This window comes from Mugil cephalus, chromosome 2 (genome assembly GCF_022458985.1).
Source record: "Mugil cephalus isolate CIBA_MC_2020 chromosome 2, CIBA_Mcephalus_1.1, whole genome shotgun sequence".
NCBI lineage: Eukaryota > Metazoa > Chordata > Actinopteri > Mugiliformes > Mugilidae > Mugil > Mugil cephalus.
In genome coordinates, this window is record NC_061771.1 from 32,821,696 (window position 1) to 32,842,610 (window position 20,915).

The 20,915-nt window shown below is 42.8% G+C and overlaps 1 protein-coding gene across 10 annotated transcripts in view; it reads left to right on the forward strand.

Annotated features, from left to right (window-relative positions):
* The window catches only part of LOC125004004 (teneurin-3), a 322,776-nt gene that overhangs the window by 233,207 nt on the left and 68,654 nt on the right, over positions 1-20,915 (forward strand). For 5 of the 10 annotated variants that reach the window (XM_047578303.1, XM_047578307.1, XM_047578310.1 and 2 more), the window contains 7 exons: positions 3,521-3,706; positions 6,485-6,511; positions 9,583-9,591; positions 12,552-12,698; positions 16,187-16,317; positions 16,421-16,509; positions 20,191-20,310. In XM_047578303.1, the coding sequence (XP_047434259.1) occupies positions 3,521-3,706; positions 6,485-6,511; positions 9,583-9,591; positions 12,552-12,698; positions 16,187-16,317; positions 16,421-16,509; positions 20,191-20,310 (709 nt within the window). The remainder of the gene's footprint in view (positions 1-3,520; positions 3,707-6,484; positions 6,512-9,582; positions 9,592-12,551; positions 12,699-16,186; positions 16,318-16,420; positions 16,510-20,190; positions 20,311-20,915) is intronic. The other 5 variants (XM_047578308.1, XM_047578309.1, XM_047578312.1 and 2 more) reach the window with 2 other exon arrangements.

The window sequence follows — 20,915 nt, forward strand, 5'->3', positions numbered from 1 at the left end:
CGTTGCTCTGCTACAGTGACGATAAACATCCTTCCCTTAAAGGTCAGTGGCACAGCCTCTCTAGAGCAGCTCTTAAACTAACCCAGTAGCTATGAAGAGAAGCTGAAACCGAAGTGCAGCGGTCTCGGGAGGAAGACGTGCGGCGCGTTAGACGCCCTGCAGCTGTGGCCAGAGCGCAGCAGACGACATGAAAACATAGCGCGAGGCCGGTTTGAAGATCTGTGGTGAATAGATGAAATGTTTCCTCTTCAAGAAGATGCACACAGCTCAAGAGCTTCAGTCCAGGAGGGATTTACTTCTTTGAAAGTTTCTTAGCTCGTGCACCTATAAATAACCTCCGTATACGAGTAGTTCGCAGGAAACTTTTATTTTCCATTTGCACAATCTGCAGATGAAGCAGGGAGAAAACCACCCGACCCCACCCTCTCCCAGATATGTTGTTTTTCCTGGTGTAGCATGACATAACTCATAAGGTGGTGCTGTAATGTGTCGCCGCTGCAGGGAGGAGGGCTGAGTGCCCGTCTAAGGTCACGGGGAGACTGTGGTCACGGTTCAACCACAATTGAGGGTCAGTCGGAGTTTGGCAGCAAACGGGAGTCGCATAGTTTGTTGATCCGTTCATCCACCACAGCCTCCTCCCTTTAGCTGGCTTTGCAGAGATAATAACAACGTGACGTCGTTTCTACTCCGTGGAGTCGTAATCACATGCAGCGGCCACAAGGGGGCGCCGCTCGGTAAAATGCAAAGTAGTTTATACTTGACGATAATGGGGATTCTGGTATCAATCCCATACCAAGTAAATACCAGGTAGTAACGCAGATACTTTTTTACTTGAAAAAACTTGATGTGGATCAGTCACGATTGGAAGTCTGACATTTCCGAGTTTTCGTGAAGGCATCATCTAAGCCGGTGATTTTTCATTAAAGTCACTGTTGTCAGAAAGACGGAGAGTAAATTTATGAAGCGAGGAGAATGTGTCCTCACTGCAAACAAAGGACTTAAAATAGTCAAAATAATCATAATAACTAATATTAAATGTCAGGATGTAAACTTTGACCTCCTCCCCCAGAGAGAAGCTCACACTCTGCTTTGTTTTTGTTGCTTTAGACAAAGTCATTAGTGCAAAATAAGAAAAAGGAACAATGTAACAAAAATATAAATAGAACAATGTTAACAACACAACAACAATGGAAAATAAAATCAGTTTAGCAAAATAAGTAAATAAAAGCAACAATGTAATAAAAAATATAAAACTCGCTCAGAGAGGAAAACGTTGGCTCATTCATTTACCACCAAAGAGCATCAGCTGTGATGCTGTTGTGATGCTGTTGTGATGCTGTTGTGGTGCTGTTGTGATGCTGTTGTGATGCTGATCTGAGTGTCGACTCTGTCCACATCCACCTCAAACTACAGAAGCTGCACTCGATCCGATACCGATACTAGTCATGGTATCGGTACTTACGATATTTAGATCGATACAGTCAGCCCTAGTTTATACGACAACAAGGCTTTGTTGTTGTTTGTTTTCTAATGAGCAGTTAAATAGAGAAGGAGAGACCTAAACGGAGGAGGAGGAGGAGGAAGGACAGATCAGTAACAGATGGTTTGACATGAACACAAAGAGACAGAGAGAGAAGGAGGAGAGAGTTTCCTGGAGCTGTTACAACGAGAATCCTCAAAAACATCAAACACACGTCCAATTTATTCTTCTCTGTTTTATATATATAGACACACAATCAAACACACACACACACACCTTCGTCTCTGACCTTTGACTCCAGGACGTGTCAGGACGCAGACGCCTAAACATAGACTCCACAGCTTTAAATATAGAGATTATCAGGGCCGTGGTCTCCTGAGCGTCTCTATATTAAGACGGTCCCACAGACGCGATGAATAATCCACAGAGTCGAGTCGCGCTGCAGGTGACGTCGGGTCAGACCTGCAGGAAAAGACGCTTAATAGATGTTTTCATTCATTTTTCATCAGCTCGTCTGGACTTTTCCTCCTCGGCGCCACTTCCCACTCAGCTTCTTCACTTCAGCGCGTGTCGGACGTTAGCGTAGCATTAGCATGTGGTGCCATCGCTGCTAATCGGTCCAATCGGTCCCACGGTTTCCTCCCAGTCAACGCACGCTTTGTGTGTTTTAAATGCAGCTGGACGGGATGGTTTTCCCAGTTTGTTTCGCTCTGCTCGGCTCATACCTCATCGACAGTACATGCAGATCACCTGGAAGGACTTTGAAGATGATCTCCACGCGTTTCTTTCTTTCATCTTCTGCTTCTTCCGGGGATTTCTGCCTCTGTGGGCGTATTAGTGCCCTGCACAGGCTCAAGTTTTTATTACTTTCTGCTCTGTGAAGCTACGGTTTGGACCGAGGTTAGAACTGAACCTGTGAGAAGGAATTTGATTCATAAACACGTCGTATATCTGTGCTACACCTCATCACAGTAAACATGGCCACCGACATCTTTATCACAGATAATATTAAATAACTAAATGTGTAGTCGTGATATGTGATACCTCAGATAGCGACTCTGCCCTCATAGCAGTGATCCATCAGACGTTCTGGTATTTAAAACAAAAGCTTCTCCTTCTCCTTCACGCCCTCGTCTCCTTTCTTTCTTGTTCTTTGCATCAAAATGTGTTTGATGTAGAACGAACGCCCACATGTTTTCTCGTCGGCCCCAGAGTCACAGCGGCTCAGTTACTGTACGAACATCTGAAAACATTAAGATAGATAGATAGATAGATAGATAGATAGATAGATAGATAGATAGATAGATAGATAGATAGATAGATAGATAGATAGATTCAGTAACTAGTAGCATAACTACAAAGAGACAAGAGGATAAAAAGGCCAAATGATAAAAGTATAATGAAGTAGAATGTACAAAGTACATGAAATACACATATATATAAAATGTATATAAGTATATGTAAAAAAAAAAAATCTTATACAATATATATATATATATATACAAAATCTTTACATCATAAAGTAAAAATATACTAGAGTATATGAAAAATATACACAATTGTAATAGAATTTGTGTATATATATATAAATAAGATAAGATATGTGGTACAATAAATAGTATGTGATAAATACTGGATAAATTATTATCACTTATATATAAGATATATAAGTTACATGACATATACAAAAATCTTACACAAAAAATAAAAAATCTTTACATCATACACTAGTAGTATATAATACCTAATAATATACCAGAGTGAAAAATATACACAATTCTGATTGATATATATGTGAAGATATAATGAGATTAATAAATAAGTTTTCTTATGTATGAAACTACAAGATACATAAATGCTGCATAACTTATTAGATATTTATTTTTAATATATATTAGTTGTTAAATATATAATAATGCATAAAAATATAAATCCTCTATAGAGCAGCAGAGCGTCCTAACATGTGTGCAGGACGTTCTAGGTCCAGTTGTCACATTCTGTCCCGTGTTCATGTATTTCGTCTTTTTGTTCGTCCAACAGAGGTGTGTGAAGTGGACTGCGGCAGCCACGGGGTGTGTTACGGCGGCGTGTGTCGCTGTGAGGAGGGCTGGACGGGGACGGTGTGCGACCAGAAGGCCTGTCACCCTCTCTGCAGCAAGAACGGAGTGTGCAAGGAGGGGAAGTGTGAGTGTGACCAAGGATGGACCGGAGAGCACTGCAATATCGGTGAGTGGTGGAGCACAAACTCTGCATGATCACGTGTGTGTGCATTCATTACCTCCAGGTTTAGAGAAGTTACACAGCTATTCACGTCACAGCCCGGTGGCTTCCAGAGGATTCAGGATGAGAGGAGGCTGCTGATGATGTGGATGTTCATGTCACTGACCTCCCTTAAAGCCGAGGCTGCAGCTGAGCTGCCCTCTGGTGCTGGGAAACGCTGCCATTAGCATCCCTCCGTTTCCTGGGGACAGCCCCGTACGCTGCATCGCTGACCAGTTATTTCTGACTATTATCACACACAAACAGCCCGTTCTCTCAGAGGAAAGCTAATGCACATTAAATATTTAGGCTCTATTAGACGACGGTGTCAGGGAGGTGTCGGGTCATGAGCTGATCTTCTGCCACACGAGGAACAATGAGCCTCCTGCAGCCTAGAGACAATCCACATCCACAGAGCAGCACAGGCTCCTTCACAGACGCTTTCAACAGCTTCCTTCTCTTGCACCATGAAACACATTATTTCTTTTCCATTGCCTGGAACCGTCGCACAGTGCTGTGAATCAACTTGTTTGAAGATTTCTTTTCAATCCATTCTGGGGGAAAAAACTTCAAGAGTTCAGTCGCATTTCAGGTCTGGTTTCATTTTCTCATGAGTAGCTGGCAGGTTCTGGGCCGGAGCGTCGCTGCTGATGAAACGATCCCGTCCTGATTCACCAGGTCCACATCAGATACCATGCACTTTTATTTTCTCATCTTTGATGCGTCTTTGCTTCTGTCCGGCTCTCCTCTGTCGTCATACCTTTATAAAGTCACTTCTCCCAGAGTTGGAGCTTCCATCGTGTTTCGGACCTCCTTCGCATCTCTTTGCACGGCCTTGTGAGATTTATTGTGATAAAACCAGATTTCTAATATGAGGATGCATTGACATAGACTCTCAAAACACAGATTTTCTACAGGATCTAAGAGCAAAGGCCACGAAAGAGCAGCTGTTGCATCACTAGCTTAATCCAGCTGTGCACAAAATTTTACTTCCTTGACACAGTCCTTGTCCCAGTTTAATGCAATAACTCCTCCACACTATGTGTCTTATCAGCGGGTTAATACGGCCCCTTTTCCTGTTGACCTGTTACGTCATGTAATAAATAACTGGTGTCGTTCATGCTGCCGACCAGCATTTCAAACAACACCCAGATGGATAATAGTTGAGCTTTTTTAATCTTGTACGTAATGTTTCGCCACCTCTGGCTCAGATAAGATGCTGCTCTCCCTCGTGCTCATGGTGACGTCCAAAGGCACCAAGACAACGTCGTGTCTTCAGTGCTGACCCGGACCTGTGTCGTGGACAACTCTTTTGTTCAATAACGTCAGGAGAAAAATGTCATTACGGTTTCAGATCTTTGCAAAGAGAGGAAAGACTAGGGATGGATATCGAGATTTTATTGATACCGATGCCGATATCAGTTCTGCTTATCGATCTGATTCTTCATTCTAGTTCCTCCTGTGAATTTTTGGTCTAGAAAACGTAGGCGTTTGTGGTTTCATTTAAACAACGCAAATTTTGTTGAGTTTGTAAACAAGAGCTGAGAGTTTTTGTAAGAAAACAAATAGGAAATTGGATCCTCACTAGTTCTGCTGAGACTTGGTGATAGCGGCGCTTGTTGAACACACGTCTCTCTCTGTATTTAACGCCATTAAATGCTTCATCATGTTGGTGGTGTTGACGTCCTTCCTTTAAATTACGGCGCTGCATGAGTTGCTCTGTTCCAGTCCCTTCTGGGGAAGTTTCAGTCCGTCCACCATCACATCGTCCTTGTTGTTGTCACGTGATGTGAATGAGATGCTTTGACGTGAACAACTTTTAGATGCTTTACCGCCATCATCTGGACTGAGACGTAAAGACTCAGCACGAAAAGTATCGATAAGCGTGAAGGCTGATGATATCGATGAATTGAACCAGTTATAATTGAACCTTATCGACGCCCGTCCTTAGGAAAGACGATGTAAGGCGTGCACTCCAGTGCTTCTTTGAAAACCATGCAGGCAGCTACTGCGTGCAAAGACAAGTAGTTGTTTAAGTCTGCAAAAAATAAAAATAAAATGAACGCTCCTCTGCGACCGACTTTCTTGTTCCGGGGTCGTACGGTTGTCTAGTTTAACTCCAATTAGGGCTTAAACATGCCGATGAAAATTTCCAGTCTCATTATCAGGGAGTCTTAGTCGGATAAGGAGAACTCTGATTTTAGTCGGAGTAACATTATTGCATGTAAACGTGCTGAGCTTTAGCTCGGTGTCCGTCCTCTGCAGCGCTGAGCAGCTCCGCTCTGCTGATGCTTAAAAGAGCAGATCAGTGGTTGTGGTTTCTCCTCTTGAAAAGCTGCTTGTTGTCAAACTGTTTCCCTGGGAAGCGACTTCCTTGACTCAGTTTCAGTCACGTTGTGACATGAAGAACACTGAGCTGAGGAGGAGGAGGAGGAGGAGAAGTCTTTCTGGAGTTCCCAGCCAGCAAACAGCTCGTCCACGGCTGCTTAGATCTCGTCTCATGTCAGGGTGGAAACTGTGACCACGCTGCTCAACTGTTTCCATATTAATCGCCTGTTTTTATATTTCTGCACTGAACTCGTGTCCGGGGATTGATTTTTTTTTTTCTTTTAAACCATAAGAACATATTAGCTGACCTGTACTGAAGATGTTTGGCTCTTTTTTCTTGCCGCCTGTTTCCTGGACTAAATGCTCTCTTTCTATCTGTCTCTTTTCCTCTTTCTTTTCCCCTCTTCCTTCTCAAAGCTCACAATCCGGACATTAGAGTAAAAGGTACTGTACTCTTTTCTCGTCTTCCCTGCATCACTGGCTTTTTTTCTCTTCCTCCCTTCATTCTTTGCTTTTCTTTGTTTCTGTACAGTGGAGCTGTGACTGCTGCAGTGATAGGCCGTGTTTACCCACCTAATGTTTGCTTTCTCGCTTCTTTTTGGACAGAATGTGGTTTTTACCCCTCGTCTTCCCTTTATCATTTGGAGAAGCTCTGATAACGTTTCAGGATTTGTGTAGATGTATATAACAGCTTTATTTTCCTTCGTTTTGAGATGAAGTATTTTTAACATGTTTTTTTTTAACTTTAAGAAGAGCAGAATAATTGTGGATTAACACCGTAGCAGATATGAAATTATGTAGCAAACGAACCAGAATGTGGTTCATGTTTTAGATTCTTAGATGCAGATACAGTTTGCTCTGATCGCAGCTTTGCACAGAGAAACTCAAATAACACGAAGAGACAAGAAGAAGGTCCGTGACCAGGCAGCCACAACATTATGACCACTGACAGGAGAAGTGAAAAACATTTAAACCATCTTGTGATAATTCAGTGTTTCTGCTGGGAAACCTTTGGACCTGACATTCATTCATGTAGATGTTACTTAGACATGTAGCCCCCATCTAGACCAGACCAGACCCTTCATGTCCTGCATCCGGATCCACATCATAAACACACTGGTGTTCTGGTTGCCTTTTGTCTTTACTACGTGATTACAAATATCTTCAGTATTAATCTACGACGAAGGAAATAATAAGAATAAAACCAGTGACTAGGACGTTGTGTCCGGACCTTTGACAGGTTCAGTATCTGGTGTCGAGCATGAAACCTCCCTCAGGTCTCGCCTACCGAGGTGAGAATCCGTTCAAACAGCCCTGGTCTGACTCCGATGTGTCAGTCGTAGGTTATTTCAGACAGGGCGTTTGTGAAATAACACTTTCTTTTCCCCCACAAGTTCAGAGCGAGTTCTTTTCACACCGTGGTGGTATTAAATAAATGTAAGCCACCGTCTGTAAGAACACGAGCTCAGACACAACGTAGTGTTTGGAATTAGAAGGATTCATTTGAGGAGCTGCTCGTTAGCAGGTGAAGGTTCTTTGTCCTTGTGATTTCTTCCTTATTTTGTCTTTTTTATTTATTTATTTATTTATTTTAAATCTTGTTACGCTTCCTGAAGTCTTGACAACCGACCGAGAAAGACGGCAAAGCCTGAAGCTGAGGTTAAATGACCAAGCAGCAACCGCCACAGCTGAGCTCGACAGACTGAGTGATAAATAAAATATTCTACCTCCGGCGTTTAGAGCCAGACGTGCCGGTGTCTGGGACGGACGGACAGGTCACAGCCTGATGAGGCCTCTGGTAGGAATCTAAATCACGGCAGATGTAGTGGCCCCCGTAAAATAAAGTGTTGTTTGGCCGTAATGCTCAAAATACGCAAACTCCACTTTGACACTCGTGTTTTAGGATTCAACCTTTAACATGTACGTTTACCTCTTTAGGCCAGTTAATTTATTCAATTTAATTTTATATCGTCAACAATAATAGAGACGACTTTGCAGAACAAAGAGCCTGAAAGTCCCAGAGAAGCTTTAAAGTGATGGAAGTGGACGAAACCTTGACTGGAACCAGCCAACGGTCAGAGAGAAGCCACGTGAACACAAGCTACTACTACTACTACTACAAAAGTACTACTTGTTCTTACAGTTTACCGCATGCAGACTCCTTCTGATCGCATGTAAACACTGTTTTCTACTCATATATGTTGGGTCATTTTCCTGAAATCTAATTCAACTTGCAGAATTACGACCAAGCAGGAAACATAGATGAGGCGGAGACAGGCTGCTCTGCTTCAGTCAGCGACCAGTCAGAAAATATCAGCAACAAAATCAGCCAATCAGAAAACAGTATTTGATGTTGCCAGGTGAAATAGGAGCGTCCTAACCACACCTTCCACAAATGCACAAAAATGTGCACAAAGAAGAACTGAAATCTGGTTTATTATTATTATTATTTTTACAGTAGTTGCTTATTGCAGTCCATGAACTATGCAGGATATTTTAATGGAGGGTTAAATGGAGCATTGGAACAACATTGCATCAATTAGTCTCCAAATCAGACATAAATATATTTGTAAAGACTTTCCACCCCCTAGATCGAAATGAGCCCACAGAGCCTTTTTGCTCAGATGCTTTGAATATAATTGCGTAACATAAAACCATCAGGGTTGATCTCTGCATCTCTGAAACTGCAATTTGTCAAGAAACATTAACATTAGCTTTAAATTCCTTCACATAATCTACTATCAACTTGTGTTTTTAGCGACAAACTCATGATCAGATTCATCCCTCTGACCTAAAGCATCTAGTGGTGATTAGAGGAAGTGCAGCTCAGAGCAGAGGTTCTAGTTTCACCTTCAGAACAAACAACAAGACCAATGTTCATCTTCTGTTTTTTTTTTTTATTGCAACATGGTCTCAGTTCAGCAGAGTCGCGCACAACATCAACAAAAAACTAGTGTCTGTCTTAAAGGGACGGTTCTTCTCCTTAGAGAAATAAAGACAAACAAGGAAAAATGTGGCTTCCAGCTTCAGTCTCAGCTGTGGTGGTAACTGCTTGAACCTTTTCCTTAATATTTATTTACCTTTAATAAAAATATATGTGCGCAGTAACACTAATAATGTCCTGAGTCTTAGTTTTCCTTTTTCTTTGGCTTCGTGGCTTCCTCCCTGTCCTCCCTGTCCTCCGTGTCCTCCGCGTCCTTCTACCCTCGTGTGTAATATGAAATGTGAATGAAGACAGATCTGAATGAAGAGACGTTTTATTTATTTTTTATTTTGTTTTATTTATTTATTTTTTCTGTATTCTGTTGTATCTCTATCATGTTGCACTCCCGTGATCCCAGCTCTTCCTCCTCCTCCCCCTCTCCCTCTCCCTCCTCCTCCTCCTCCTCTTTCTTTGGCTGCCATATCCATCCGTCATCACAGAGAATATATTTGGCAGTGCTGCTTTTGTTTCGATTTACTTTTTTCTCCCTAATTTTCCTCCCTCTCTCCCTCGTGCCCTCTCCTATTCTCAGGATATAAAGGTAATTCCTGCCAAAGACTTGATAAAGGCCTCACTGTCCCAGAGTACAACCACTTCACACTCTGCTTTGTCAACTTCTGAATCATTCCACCTCTTTGTTCCTTTTGTTTTCATGTCCTTCTCTTCTTTTTTTATCATGATTAAATTTCTGTCTTTCTCAGCGCTCTGTTTGTTTTATTTTTTATTTTTTTTGTATTGTCTCACCGTCTTCTACCTCTATTTCTGCAGTTCTCGACCTTTTATATGTATCGTTTCGTTCCTCTGCTCATCCCTGTCCCTGTCTCTGGTTCTGACGCACAAAATGCAGATGATACAGATGAAGATGCACATGAAAACACACACACACAGAAAAAAAAAAAATGAAAAATGCACTCATGCACAGTCATAAACCGAAGGTGTGTGACTCCTGTCTGTCTTGCATCCACCAGCCTGATATATCTATATATCTCTATTTATTTATTTCTATGTATGTGTTGGTTTAGCCAGCTGCTGTCCCTCTGTCTATCTATCTGCACTGTCCTGTCTCTTTCTCATTCCTTGTCCTACCCCCCCTCCCTCCACTCTCCACCCCCACTGGGCTTTGCTTGGTCCTGATCCTGTTTATCGACCTGGCTTTTCTCTGATTGCCAGCCTCACTCTCTGTCTATTCTGTGGTCGAGGAATGCTAAGCAGACGCATAAAGTATAGCGTCCGGAGGAGGGAAGTCCACGCCACGCCGTCCTCCCTATACTTTGTGCACCGTCTGTCTGTCAGTCCGTTGTGTTTTCACATGGATTCTAACCTGAGATGCTGTTGTTTCCGCTCACCAGACGAACAAAGAGGCCTCACTTCTAAAGAAAAGCGAAAAACACACAAAGCTGCCGTCAACTCACAATTGGTTTGATTTCACGTGGAAAGAGACAAAGTTTGAACGTCCTCAGAAATTTTTTACTTTGCTTTTATTTATTCGTTTGTTTCTTTCATTTTTCACACGCCCACAAACGATGAATACATCGATCCTAAAGGCTCGAGGCAAATCTTAGCGGTTCATGTGAAACTACAACATCAGTGCATTTCACCGAAAGGCTGACTGTCTGTCTGTCTGTCAGTCCGTGTCTCTCACGTATAGGCTAACGTACTGATCTGTCTTATTTGTCTCTCAATCTGTCCTTCCGTCTGTCACTCCATTTACTGGAGAGAGGTTCATCACACAGGACCAATTAATTGACTCAAAACACATCAGGATTCGACCGATATTGGTTTTTGGAGAATGGTAATTTGTTTTTGCACCGAGGCTCCTGACGGCTGCTGCTTCCTGCAGGAAAATCTAAACCCTCTCACGTTCCAAACACCTTGTAATGTGAAATCAAAGCTTCTGAAACGTCACTCTGACGCTACTGCGGGAATGAAATGAGCTCCGATGCTCTGTGGTCTGGAGCCGCGCTGCTTCGTAGGGTCACTCACGGCAAAGAACAATCTCAGATCAAGATCTTTACTGTGGGACTCAACAGCTGTGAGGCAGATGAAAGCTGCAGTAAATCTATCAGCTTCAGTCGTCATCACGTTAAGTTCCTGTGCATGTTAAAGTTCAGCCTCCTCCAACCAGAACCCGATCCGACACTTACACCCTGAATGCAGGAGAACTTTCTAAACCCAGAACTGGACTGAGATCGGCTGAGAGAACCCGTAAATAGAGCGGCGGAACAAAGAGCGTCTTCCTCTGCCCGGCGGGAAAGCTGCAGTCGTCTTAATTTAACTTAGACATTTGCACAACAATGAAGACAAATGAGACACGCTGCTCGTCTGAATGTCTGCTCAGACAGAAAAGCAGAATCATCTTTTCCCTTTGTGATCAGGAAGCTTAACAACTGATTTTATTTCTGTTCGTCTGATGGAGCAGATGCTTCATTTTAATTCTGTAACAACACGCTGCTCTCACATGGCCGTGAATCATGCAGTATTCTTTATTTCTTTTTATCAAACCTCATGTCCAACAGCACCCTTAGACTATGCTGTTTCACAAGGGAAATTGCCTGATCACAGGAGCTCAGTTACGCATTGAAAAAACTCTTGACAACCACTAGTAAGAAGAAAAATAGGTGTAAGACAGTAAAAAAAAAAGATTTAAAACAAGAAAATGTACATGTAAGTAAAAGATTAAGTACAATAAATAAAATTAAATTACAAAAATGTAAATAAATAAATAAAATTATTTAAAATAAAATATAAAATACATATATTTAAAAAAAAATAAATATATGTAAATTAAATTAAATAATTTTTTTTTAAAAAAAAGAAGTACAAATTAATATCCACCTTTTTATCCAAGTAGCTTCTTCAATTCTAAGGAACTGGTGGGAAGTTTGAGGTTTAAATAGGAAACTCTGTGGGTAAAACCATTAGAAACTTACTTGACCAGAAACATGTGCAATTAATTTCCATTAACACTGAGTTTTCTGCTCAAGCAAGTTTCTGAAATGTCTTCTCAAACAAAAAAAAGTTCAGTTGCTTTTTTTTTTTTTTTTTTACCATGAATAACATAAAATAAGCAAAAAAAAAAAAAAAAATGTGCAAAATTTCTTAAGACGGCTACAAATCGACCCTGTTGGGATCAGCTCGTCCAAATCTTCTTCCTCATAAAGTTCGTCGATCGTGTCACTGTGAACTATTCCGGGTGCGTTTATTTTCATTTTATCAGATGTGACGTAAGAGGATTAAAAACGTGTCTTAAGATGCTTCATTGTCCTGTGATGGACATTGTCCCAGAGGCTCCAGAGGGAAACACTGAGCGGTTTTTGGCATGAACAACACAAAGCCTCTGCTCTCTCAGCTCTCAGCGCTCCGGTGCAAAAAACCACGACTCAAAAAAAACGTGTATGGGTTGAATCGTAGGGTTGACACACACACTGATGGCGCTCAACGCCGGGACCCCGCTGCCTCCCGCTGCTCTAACTGTCCCGTACGTTTGTCCCCTGTGCTCAGAGGGTTGCCCAGGTCTCTGCAACAACAACGGACGGTGCACCCTGGAGGCCAGCGGGTGGCACTGCATCTGCCAGTCGGGGTGGCGAGGGGCCGGGTGTCACGTCGCCATGGAAACGCTCTGTACCGACGGCAAGGACAACGAAGGAGGTATATTTGCATGCTGTCAAGAGGAGAGTGTTGAGAAAGAGAGAGAGAGAGGGAGGTGGTTGAAGAGGTGAACATGTGCAGTGTGTTTGTTTGATGAATGTTGGATGATGATTGGCTGCAGATCGTCTAAATATCTCCACTGGAGCTTCCAGAGACATGAGTGGGACGTCAGCGCCGAGTGGGTCCGGTCTTTTAGGCGACTGGATAAAGTTGTCGTCACACCTAGAACACGCCAGTAGTGGACATTGACTGAGTGGACTGCTGCGTGATTGACTAATTATAATTCTCTGGATGTTCTGCCAAAGCTAGTGGAGCTCCCCCTGGTGGCTGGAGGCTGCTGTATAGGTCATAAACTCCACCCCCTCCATCTTAGTGGGCGGGACTAAAACACTAAAATATACATCAACTATATAGTGGGTATGCATTGACGTCACTTCCTCCCAGGGCCACGCCCCCCCGAGTGGCAAAAACATGGTAAATTATATCAGTAAATACAACTGACCTCAACAATGATCCCTATAAACTAATATGGATTTGGTTAGCTTTAGTTCATTTCAGTTATGATAATGTGGTAATTAAACTAAAACGTGAGCAAGTCTAGTGGAGTGTGGGCGGGGCATCCTGAGTCTGGTGGAGTGTGGGCGGGGCATCCTGAGTCTGCTGGAGTGTGGGCGGGGCATCCTGAGTCTGCTGGAGTGTGGGCGGGGCATCCTGAGTCTAGTGGAGTGTGGGCGGGGCATCCTGAGTCTGGTGGAGTGTGGGCGGGGCATCCTGAGTCTGCTGGAGTGTGGGCGGGGCATCCTGAGTCTAGTGGAGTGTGGGCGGGGCATCCTGAGTCTGGTGGAGTGTGGGCGGGGCATCCTGAGTCTGCTGGAGTGTGGGCGGAGCATCCTAAGTCTGCTGGAGTGTGGGCGGGGCATCCTGAGTCTGCTGGAGTGTGGGCGGGGCATCCTGAGTCTGCTGGAGTGTGGGCGGGGCATCCTGAGTCTGCTGGAGTGTGGGCGGGGCATCCTGAGTCTAGTGGAGTGTGGGCGGGGCATCCTGAGTCTGGTGGAGTGTGGGCGGGGCATCCTGAGTCTGCTGGAGTGTGGGCGGAGCATCCTAAGTCTGGTGGAGTGTGGGGGCCTGGTAGTGAGTGTGGGCGGGGCATCCTGAGTCTAGTGGAGTGTGGGCGGGGCATCCTGAGTCTGTGGAGTGTGGGCGGGGCATCCTGAGTCTGCTGGAGTGTGGGCGGGGCATCCTGAGTCTGTGGAGTGTGAGCGGGGACCTGAGTCTAGTGGAGTGTGGGCGGGGCATCCTGAGTCTGTGGAGTGTGGGCGGGGCATCCTGAGTCTGGTGGAGTGTGGGCGGGGCATCCTGAGTCTGGTGGAGTGTGGGCGGGGCATCCTGAGTCTGGTGGAGTGTGGGCAGGGCATCCTGAGTCTGGTGGAGTGTGGGCGGGGCATCCTGAGTCTGGTGGAGTGTGGGCGGGGCATCCTGAGTGTGGGCGGGGCATCCTGGGGGGTGGGGGGGTGCATGGTCCATATTTAGATACAGTCTATGTGTCCGTCCTGTTCTCTGCTACAACATAAAGTTTGATGACGACACAGTTAATGGGAAAGATGTCAAGGGAAAGAAGATGGAAGAAGAAAGGAAGGTAAAATGAAATTTCATCAGACAGTGTGTGTGTGTGTGTGTGTGTGTGTGTGTGTGTGTGTGTGTTTAATGTCAGCCCCTGATGCCTGTTCACCAGATGCACAACTGGCTTTTATAAACTAACACAGATAAATGGCAGCCAGGATTTTATTACCTCGCATACCTCCTTCTATCCTTCTATCCTTCTATCTCTTCATCTGTCTCCCTGCTGGACCCTGGCTACTCTCGGGCTTTCCTCCCTTCACTTATTCCTCCTCCCTCCCTAATCTCCCCATTTTACTTTCTTGCCTCTCGTCATTTAGACTGCAGCCTTGCATATTTCTCTTTTCTTTTTCTTTCCTTTCTTTATTTCCCTGCTTAACTGTCTCTTTTCTCTTCCTGGCAGCCTCTAATAAACACATACTGCTTACATGCTAATTCCACTACAGCTCCTCCATCTTCCTTTTCCCCTTCATCACAAAAAACCCCGAGAACAAGAAGGGGGGTTCTCGCTATATTTCTTATTTCTTTTCTTCTTTCCTCTGATGCCATTTCCTGTATCTTTGCATCTTTGTTTTCATTACATCCTCCCCGTACCTGGCTTTATTTCTTCACACGTGCCTCAGACGGCCACCGGGCCTGACACGGCTCGTTTAAGCCCCTTTCATTGTGATACATGTGAATCTAGACGGCACAGGAAGGGAGCTGTGATGTACCAGACTCTGCTTTAACTGTCTGGTTGTCTCATCCTCGGCCCAGTGGAAAAGTCTTTAGGTCTTTGCTCAAACTGAAGATATTTGAGGTTTGATGCGTCGTAATCATGTGCATGTCAGCGTGACAGACCTTCGTTCTTCTCAGTAACGCTGACCATCTGAATCTTGACTTTCCCAAAAGCATCTCTCACTTCATCCCCCCCTTCCTCCACCACAACAGTGATGGGAAGTTTGAACCTTTTCTGAGAGCTGCCTCTTTCAGCTCCTGGTCGGTGCTGTTGTTCTTATCCTGATATTTTAGCCCAACACAGCAAACACAGACGGTTTGTGAGTTGAAAAGCCCCTTTTTGCATTAAAAGGCGTTCATGCTTTGGTTCAGTATTTCAATAAAACTTGAATTGTGCATAAAAATGAGCACAACTCTGCAAAAAAAGAACAAAGTAATTTTAAGAAAGTTGGTCAAAACGACTCCAGACGTGAACGTGAACCAGCTTAACTAGTACAATTAAATTCACTCATACTCTAATTAATGTCACTTATAGAAACAGCAGTGGGTTTAGTGTTTACGCACAGGCTGCTGCTAATTGTTGCTAAATCATTAATTGCAATTAGAGTTAGAAAAACCTTTATTTGTCCCACAATGGGGGAAATTGCAGCAAACAAAAGGGCAGAAAAATAACAAGAATCAAGAGTAAAACTGTATAAAAGATAAATAAGATTAAAAAAAAGATGAAAATAGAATAGAATAAACAATTTACAAGTATTGTATGTACATATTAAACTTTGTTTAACTAAAATTATGTGCATAGTAAATTGAAATGAACACATGTTCTTGTTCTACGTGCAGACGTCTCATGTTCTGTATGAACTGTTTTTAATAGTCAGGACATAAAATAAAACGCTGCCTGTTCTCAGCTGTTCTCTGCTAACTGTGTGACCATCCTCCGTCTTTATCTCCTTTTGCCATACGCCTGCATTGTTAATTATTCTTAATCCCTCCATTATCCCACGCTCTGCTTCCTAATCTCCCGGTTGCTTCTTATTCCCTGGAACATCCGTCCAACTCTCACTTTTGACACCGTTCCATATGTCAGCCTTCAGGCTCACATCCGCTTTGTTCCGTCCTCCCGAGCGTGATGCTGACGTGCGCTTGTGTTTCAGACGGCTTGTCCGACTGCATGGATCCAGACTGCTGCCTGCAGCCGTCCTGTCAGAACCAGCTCTACTGCAAAGGGTCTCCGGACCCTCAGGACGTCCTCAGCCAGTCTCCGTCCTCCTTGGCTCCTCAGCAGGTAGGAAGCTCCGGTCTGAGAACTGAGCGCAGCAGAAAGAAACGACATCGCTGTGCACCGGAGTCCTTTTTAATATATATATGTTTGTTTTAATGCCCTCCAGGCTGCCAGGTCTTTCTACCAGCGTATTCACTTCCTGGTTGGTCCTGAATCTACTCACATCATCACCGGAGACAGTCCCTTCAATAAAAGGTAACGTGGACTCAGCAAACAAACCATCCACACGGTGAAAGGAACAACAATTAGCAACGTGAATTACACGCAAATCTTTTTTAAAAAGGTTTCACATGAAGGATGGAGCAGATTTTTAAAAGTTTAGCATCGCGCTATACAAAAAGCCACGCCATGAAAGAAGGCAAAAATAATTACACCCACTCAGGGTTTTCTGTTCACTTCTTTAGAGAAAATTGCTTCCAATTCTTCTGTGAAAACACTGTTTTGTATAATAGTGGGTTTATGGATAATTTGTGTGTTTTTTTCCTAATGTTTTCTTTCTATAGCTGTGATTGTTTGGCTCAAAGTGCTTCCGCCTGCAGCTTATAGCACAGCCTGCTTTTATTTACCATACTATTACAAATATCAGTCTGGATCTGCTTTCTGTCTGAGAAAAAAACAAAAAAAAAAAAAGACGACAAGACCATAATACAGGGACTCATGGTCCGTTCTACGTTTCTCCCATTGTTCATTAAATATGATAAGAGAGACGGAGAGGGTGGCGCTCTATAAAACAGAAACATGACAACAATTCACTGCAGCCGTTTCTCTGCCTTTGTCACATTTTTTTATGTTAGTCTGAATGTTTCATAAGCACAGAGGCCACAGTCCTGCCATAAAAATGTCTAATGCTATTTCCATAATGGAACGGGCCCGAAACTTTATAGGAAAAATGAAAAAGTAATGTACAAGTAATGTGCACAGTCTCCTCTGGTAATACTTCGCCCCTAGTTTAGTTAGACTGAGTACTGGCCAGAACATTAAAGCTACACTACCACTCACACTAAGGCGGTTTAGATCTGTGCATTAAGGTGATGCAGAGGATACAGAGACAGTATTTAAATGTTTGTGATTGGTCCTCCAAGGTGTTTCCTCCTTAGTGTTTAAATGTAACTAGAGTCATATATTAGAGAGAGTCTGTCCAACTCCAACCACAGGCGCCATGTTTGCTACATCAGAGGTTAGATTCTACAGTGTACTACGTTAAAATAAATGTCTTATTTTCACTATTAACGGGCCTATAAATAAAAGTTATTGTCAACCTCTGTCAACATGTAAAAGATCCTCACTTAAATATCCCTGCGTCTACTTCCTTTAAATATCTTAAATGAGCTGTAAAATGCTTTGTAGCCCAATCACCTCATCAGTCATGGAGCTGTGTTTACCTTCTCCTCAGTCTCCGTGTTCATCCATCACCGTTAAAAGGTTCAAATTACTCAGAAAAATTATAATTACTCAGAAATAGTGAAAATTAAACTGTTATTTAGTATTATCAATAGTATTAGCATTATAGCATTAGCATGCTAGCCATAATAACTTAGTAGTAACTGAGGTAAAGTCACCTGTCAGTTAAATGTGTCGATCTACATGGACATAAATAACATGAACACATGGTATATATGATGCTAGCTGCTATTTTTCTAAGCCTTTAGTCTAGATAACTAGCTAGCATAAGGCTAGCATAAGGCTAGCATAAGGAAACGGTGAAGTTTCCTCCGTGTTTTAACTTTATTCTCTGTTATTGCCACTTCTCTATGGGTGAATATTGGTTAGATGTATCTAACATGGCGCCCATGAAACACGTGACCAGCTCAGAACCAATCAGCATAGAGGGACAGATCAGACGCTCCATCCCCTGGTTGGACAGACTCTCTCTAATATACGGCTCTGAATGAAAATAGAGCTGTGATTGGTCCTCGTGGTAGCAGTGATTTTCCTCTTGGCAGCATCTCTAACTGCTTCCCCATCTCCACAGTTTCTGAATCGATCATTTTGGATCAATAAAGACAGAACACACTGAGGAAAGGTTATTTTTGGAGGTTTTTATGACTTTTCGACAAAAGTTTCAGTCATTGAAAATGAAGCAGGAAGTAGAACCAAAAATTAATCAAAAAAGACTCAGCGCCAACTAGTGTTCCGATGGGGTCAGTCTCCTCTGGTTTAGTTGGTCAGAGCTTCATCCTTCAGAGAAGATAATGACCCAAAACTTTAGTCCAAGCTCTACCAGAACTACCTCAGGATAAAAACTAGTTGGAAAGCTTGAAAACACAGAGTGACCGGCCCAGTCTCTAGACTCTAACATCATTGTGATAAACTGGAAAGTAGTGTGTTCACATGTTAAATCAGCCAAAGACGTTTACTGGGATAAGGCGAATATTAGATTATATTTTGGTTTACAAATGGATTCCATGATTTTTTTTTTTTACTTCAGTTGTTTGTGTGGCCGATGCTTTCATGTCAGAGTAAAAGGAGACAAAACATGAAATATTGGAGTTTTAAAACTTTTGACTGGTAGAAAACGTACAAATGTTACTAAACATAACATAGTTTTCCTACAGGTTTAAGGTCAACACTTGAAAAAAGAATTATGAGTTATAGAGTTATGTAAATGCAAGGGTTTTCACTTTATACATGTAATTTTAATTTTACAAAATTATTCATCAAGTTGCTTCGATCTTAAGTGAGGAAAATGTCTCCTTTTATACTTTAACACCATGACTGCATGCAAAGACTGATACTACAAACAGGACACAGCCTCAGTTCATGTTCGTGTCTCATAGAGGCAGAAATGTTCCTGTAAAGTTCCTCACCTACGTACAAACCTCGGCCCACATCACAACAAGTGGGTTCATATGGAACCAAATAAAAACCAAATAAGATAAAGAGATAAAAGAGCTGTTTTTTTTACCTTCAGGCGTTTTTCTCCTACGTATGGGAACTAATTAGTGTGAACTTTCATTTTTTATTCGGTTTTAGCATTTTTTTATTTTAGATCTTCACCCACAGAGATAATTCCTTAATGTTCTGAGAGTCCTTTATTCTGCTCGCTGTAAAAATATAATTTAATCATTTTTTGTTTAGTTTTTTTTTGGCCCAGTTCATTAGTGTCTTTATTTTCAATTGTTTTCTGATTCTAATGATACAGGCTCCACGGATTCTTCTTCCTCATGATCACACTCGGTAATTGTCAGACTTTACAGCCAAATAACTCCAGCAGTCAGAGCGGATGTCGGCTCTAGAGTGAACCATTAAACTACCCGGTGAAGACAAACGTGAATATTGGTAAAACAGATATTAATCAGACTCAGTAAACTGTGACTTTCGCTGTAGACATTTGGAAGCATTTATCCTTCATCACCCATGGAGATGTAATATCTGTCGAGGGGGAGAAAGTGAAGCCAGTTCTATCAACAGGAATAAATGGGCCTTGTGCAGACACACATCTCCGACCAGAGAAGAAGAAGAACTAACTACTCCTCTAAAGTAAAGTAGCTCCTGAAATCGTTGCCGTGGTGTAAAACTATGCAAATGAGCGTGATGACATTGAGCAGTCCTGCTACGCTGACACCAGACCCCCCCCCCCCCCCGCTGCCACTGCTCAGCGGTTAACACCAGTTGTTGTTTCAGGCGACGCCTCAGTGTGATCTGCAGCTCCTCTCACCACTCGTGATGATAGCAGTAGCTGCAGCGTCTCCGTGTGCTCATGTCTGGGCCCAGAAGGGTTTCCAGGGACTTTCCAGGGACTTTGCCAAACCACAGAGTGTTCTCAATTAATCTCAATTAATCACAATCAAACGTGGATTTTTATTTGATTTGATGTAAATGCCGGTGCAGTTTTAATAAAGACCCCTCTGTCTGTCTGTCTGTCTGTCTCTGCAGCCTGGTGTCGATAATTCGAGGTCAGGTCCTGACCGCAGACGGGACGCCTCTGATTGGAGTCAACGTGACGTTTGTCCACTACCCCGAGCACGGATACACGATAACACGCAAGGACGGCATGTGTGTATTTATCATTGTCTATATTCACCCAACATTTGTAACCCTGTGCACAGGGGCAGGGCGGTATGACCAAAAACGTATGTCAGGGTATTTATTTCGTTTAATTCCGTGCATAATCATGTGTTCACAACATTTCCTATCATTTCCTGCAGTAGATTGACTAAGGACGGACTAATTCACTGTCAGTACGTTTACATGCATGTGAAAAAAACAAATTATTGCCTTAATCCAACTTTAACTGGACAACTTAAGTGCATATAAACACGTTAGTCTGACTAAAATCTTATATGATGTATTAGATCAACCAGAAAGGAGCCGTATTAACCCACTGACAAGACACATATCGCCCCCTAGTGTGGAGGAGGAGGACATGTTTCTCCGTTGCCTGTAAACTGGGACAAGGACGACATTCAGAAAGTCAAATGTGGAGCGTAGCTCCATTAGTGATGATGAGTAAATGTTGTAGAATAATCCCACACTAGCAGTAAAACAGGTTAGTATGGCCCCGTGTTAGCTTTGACTGCTGATGCGGAAATCTGGGGACATTTACAGCTCAGAGATAAAAAATAAAGAAAAAGAAAAGAAATGAGATTTTATCAAGATGA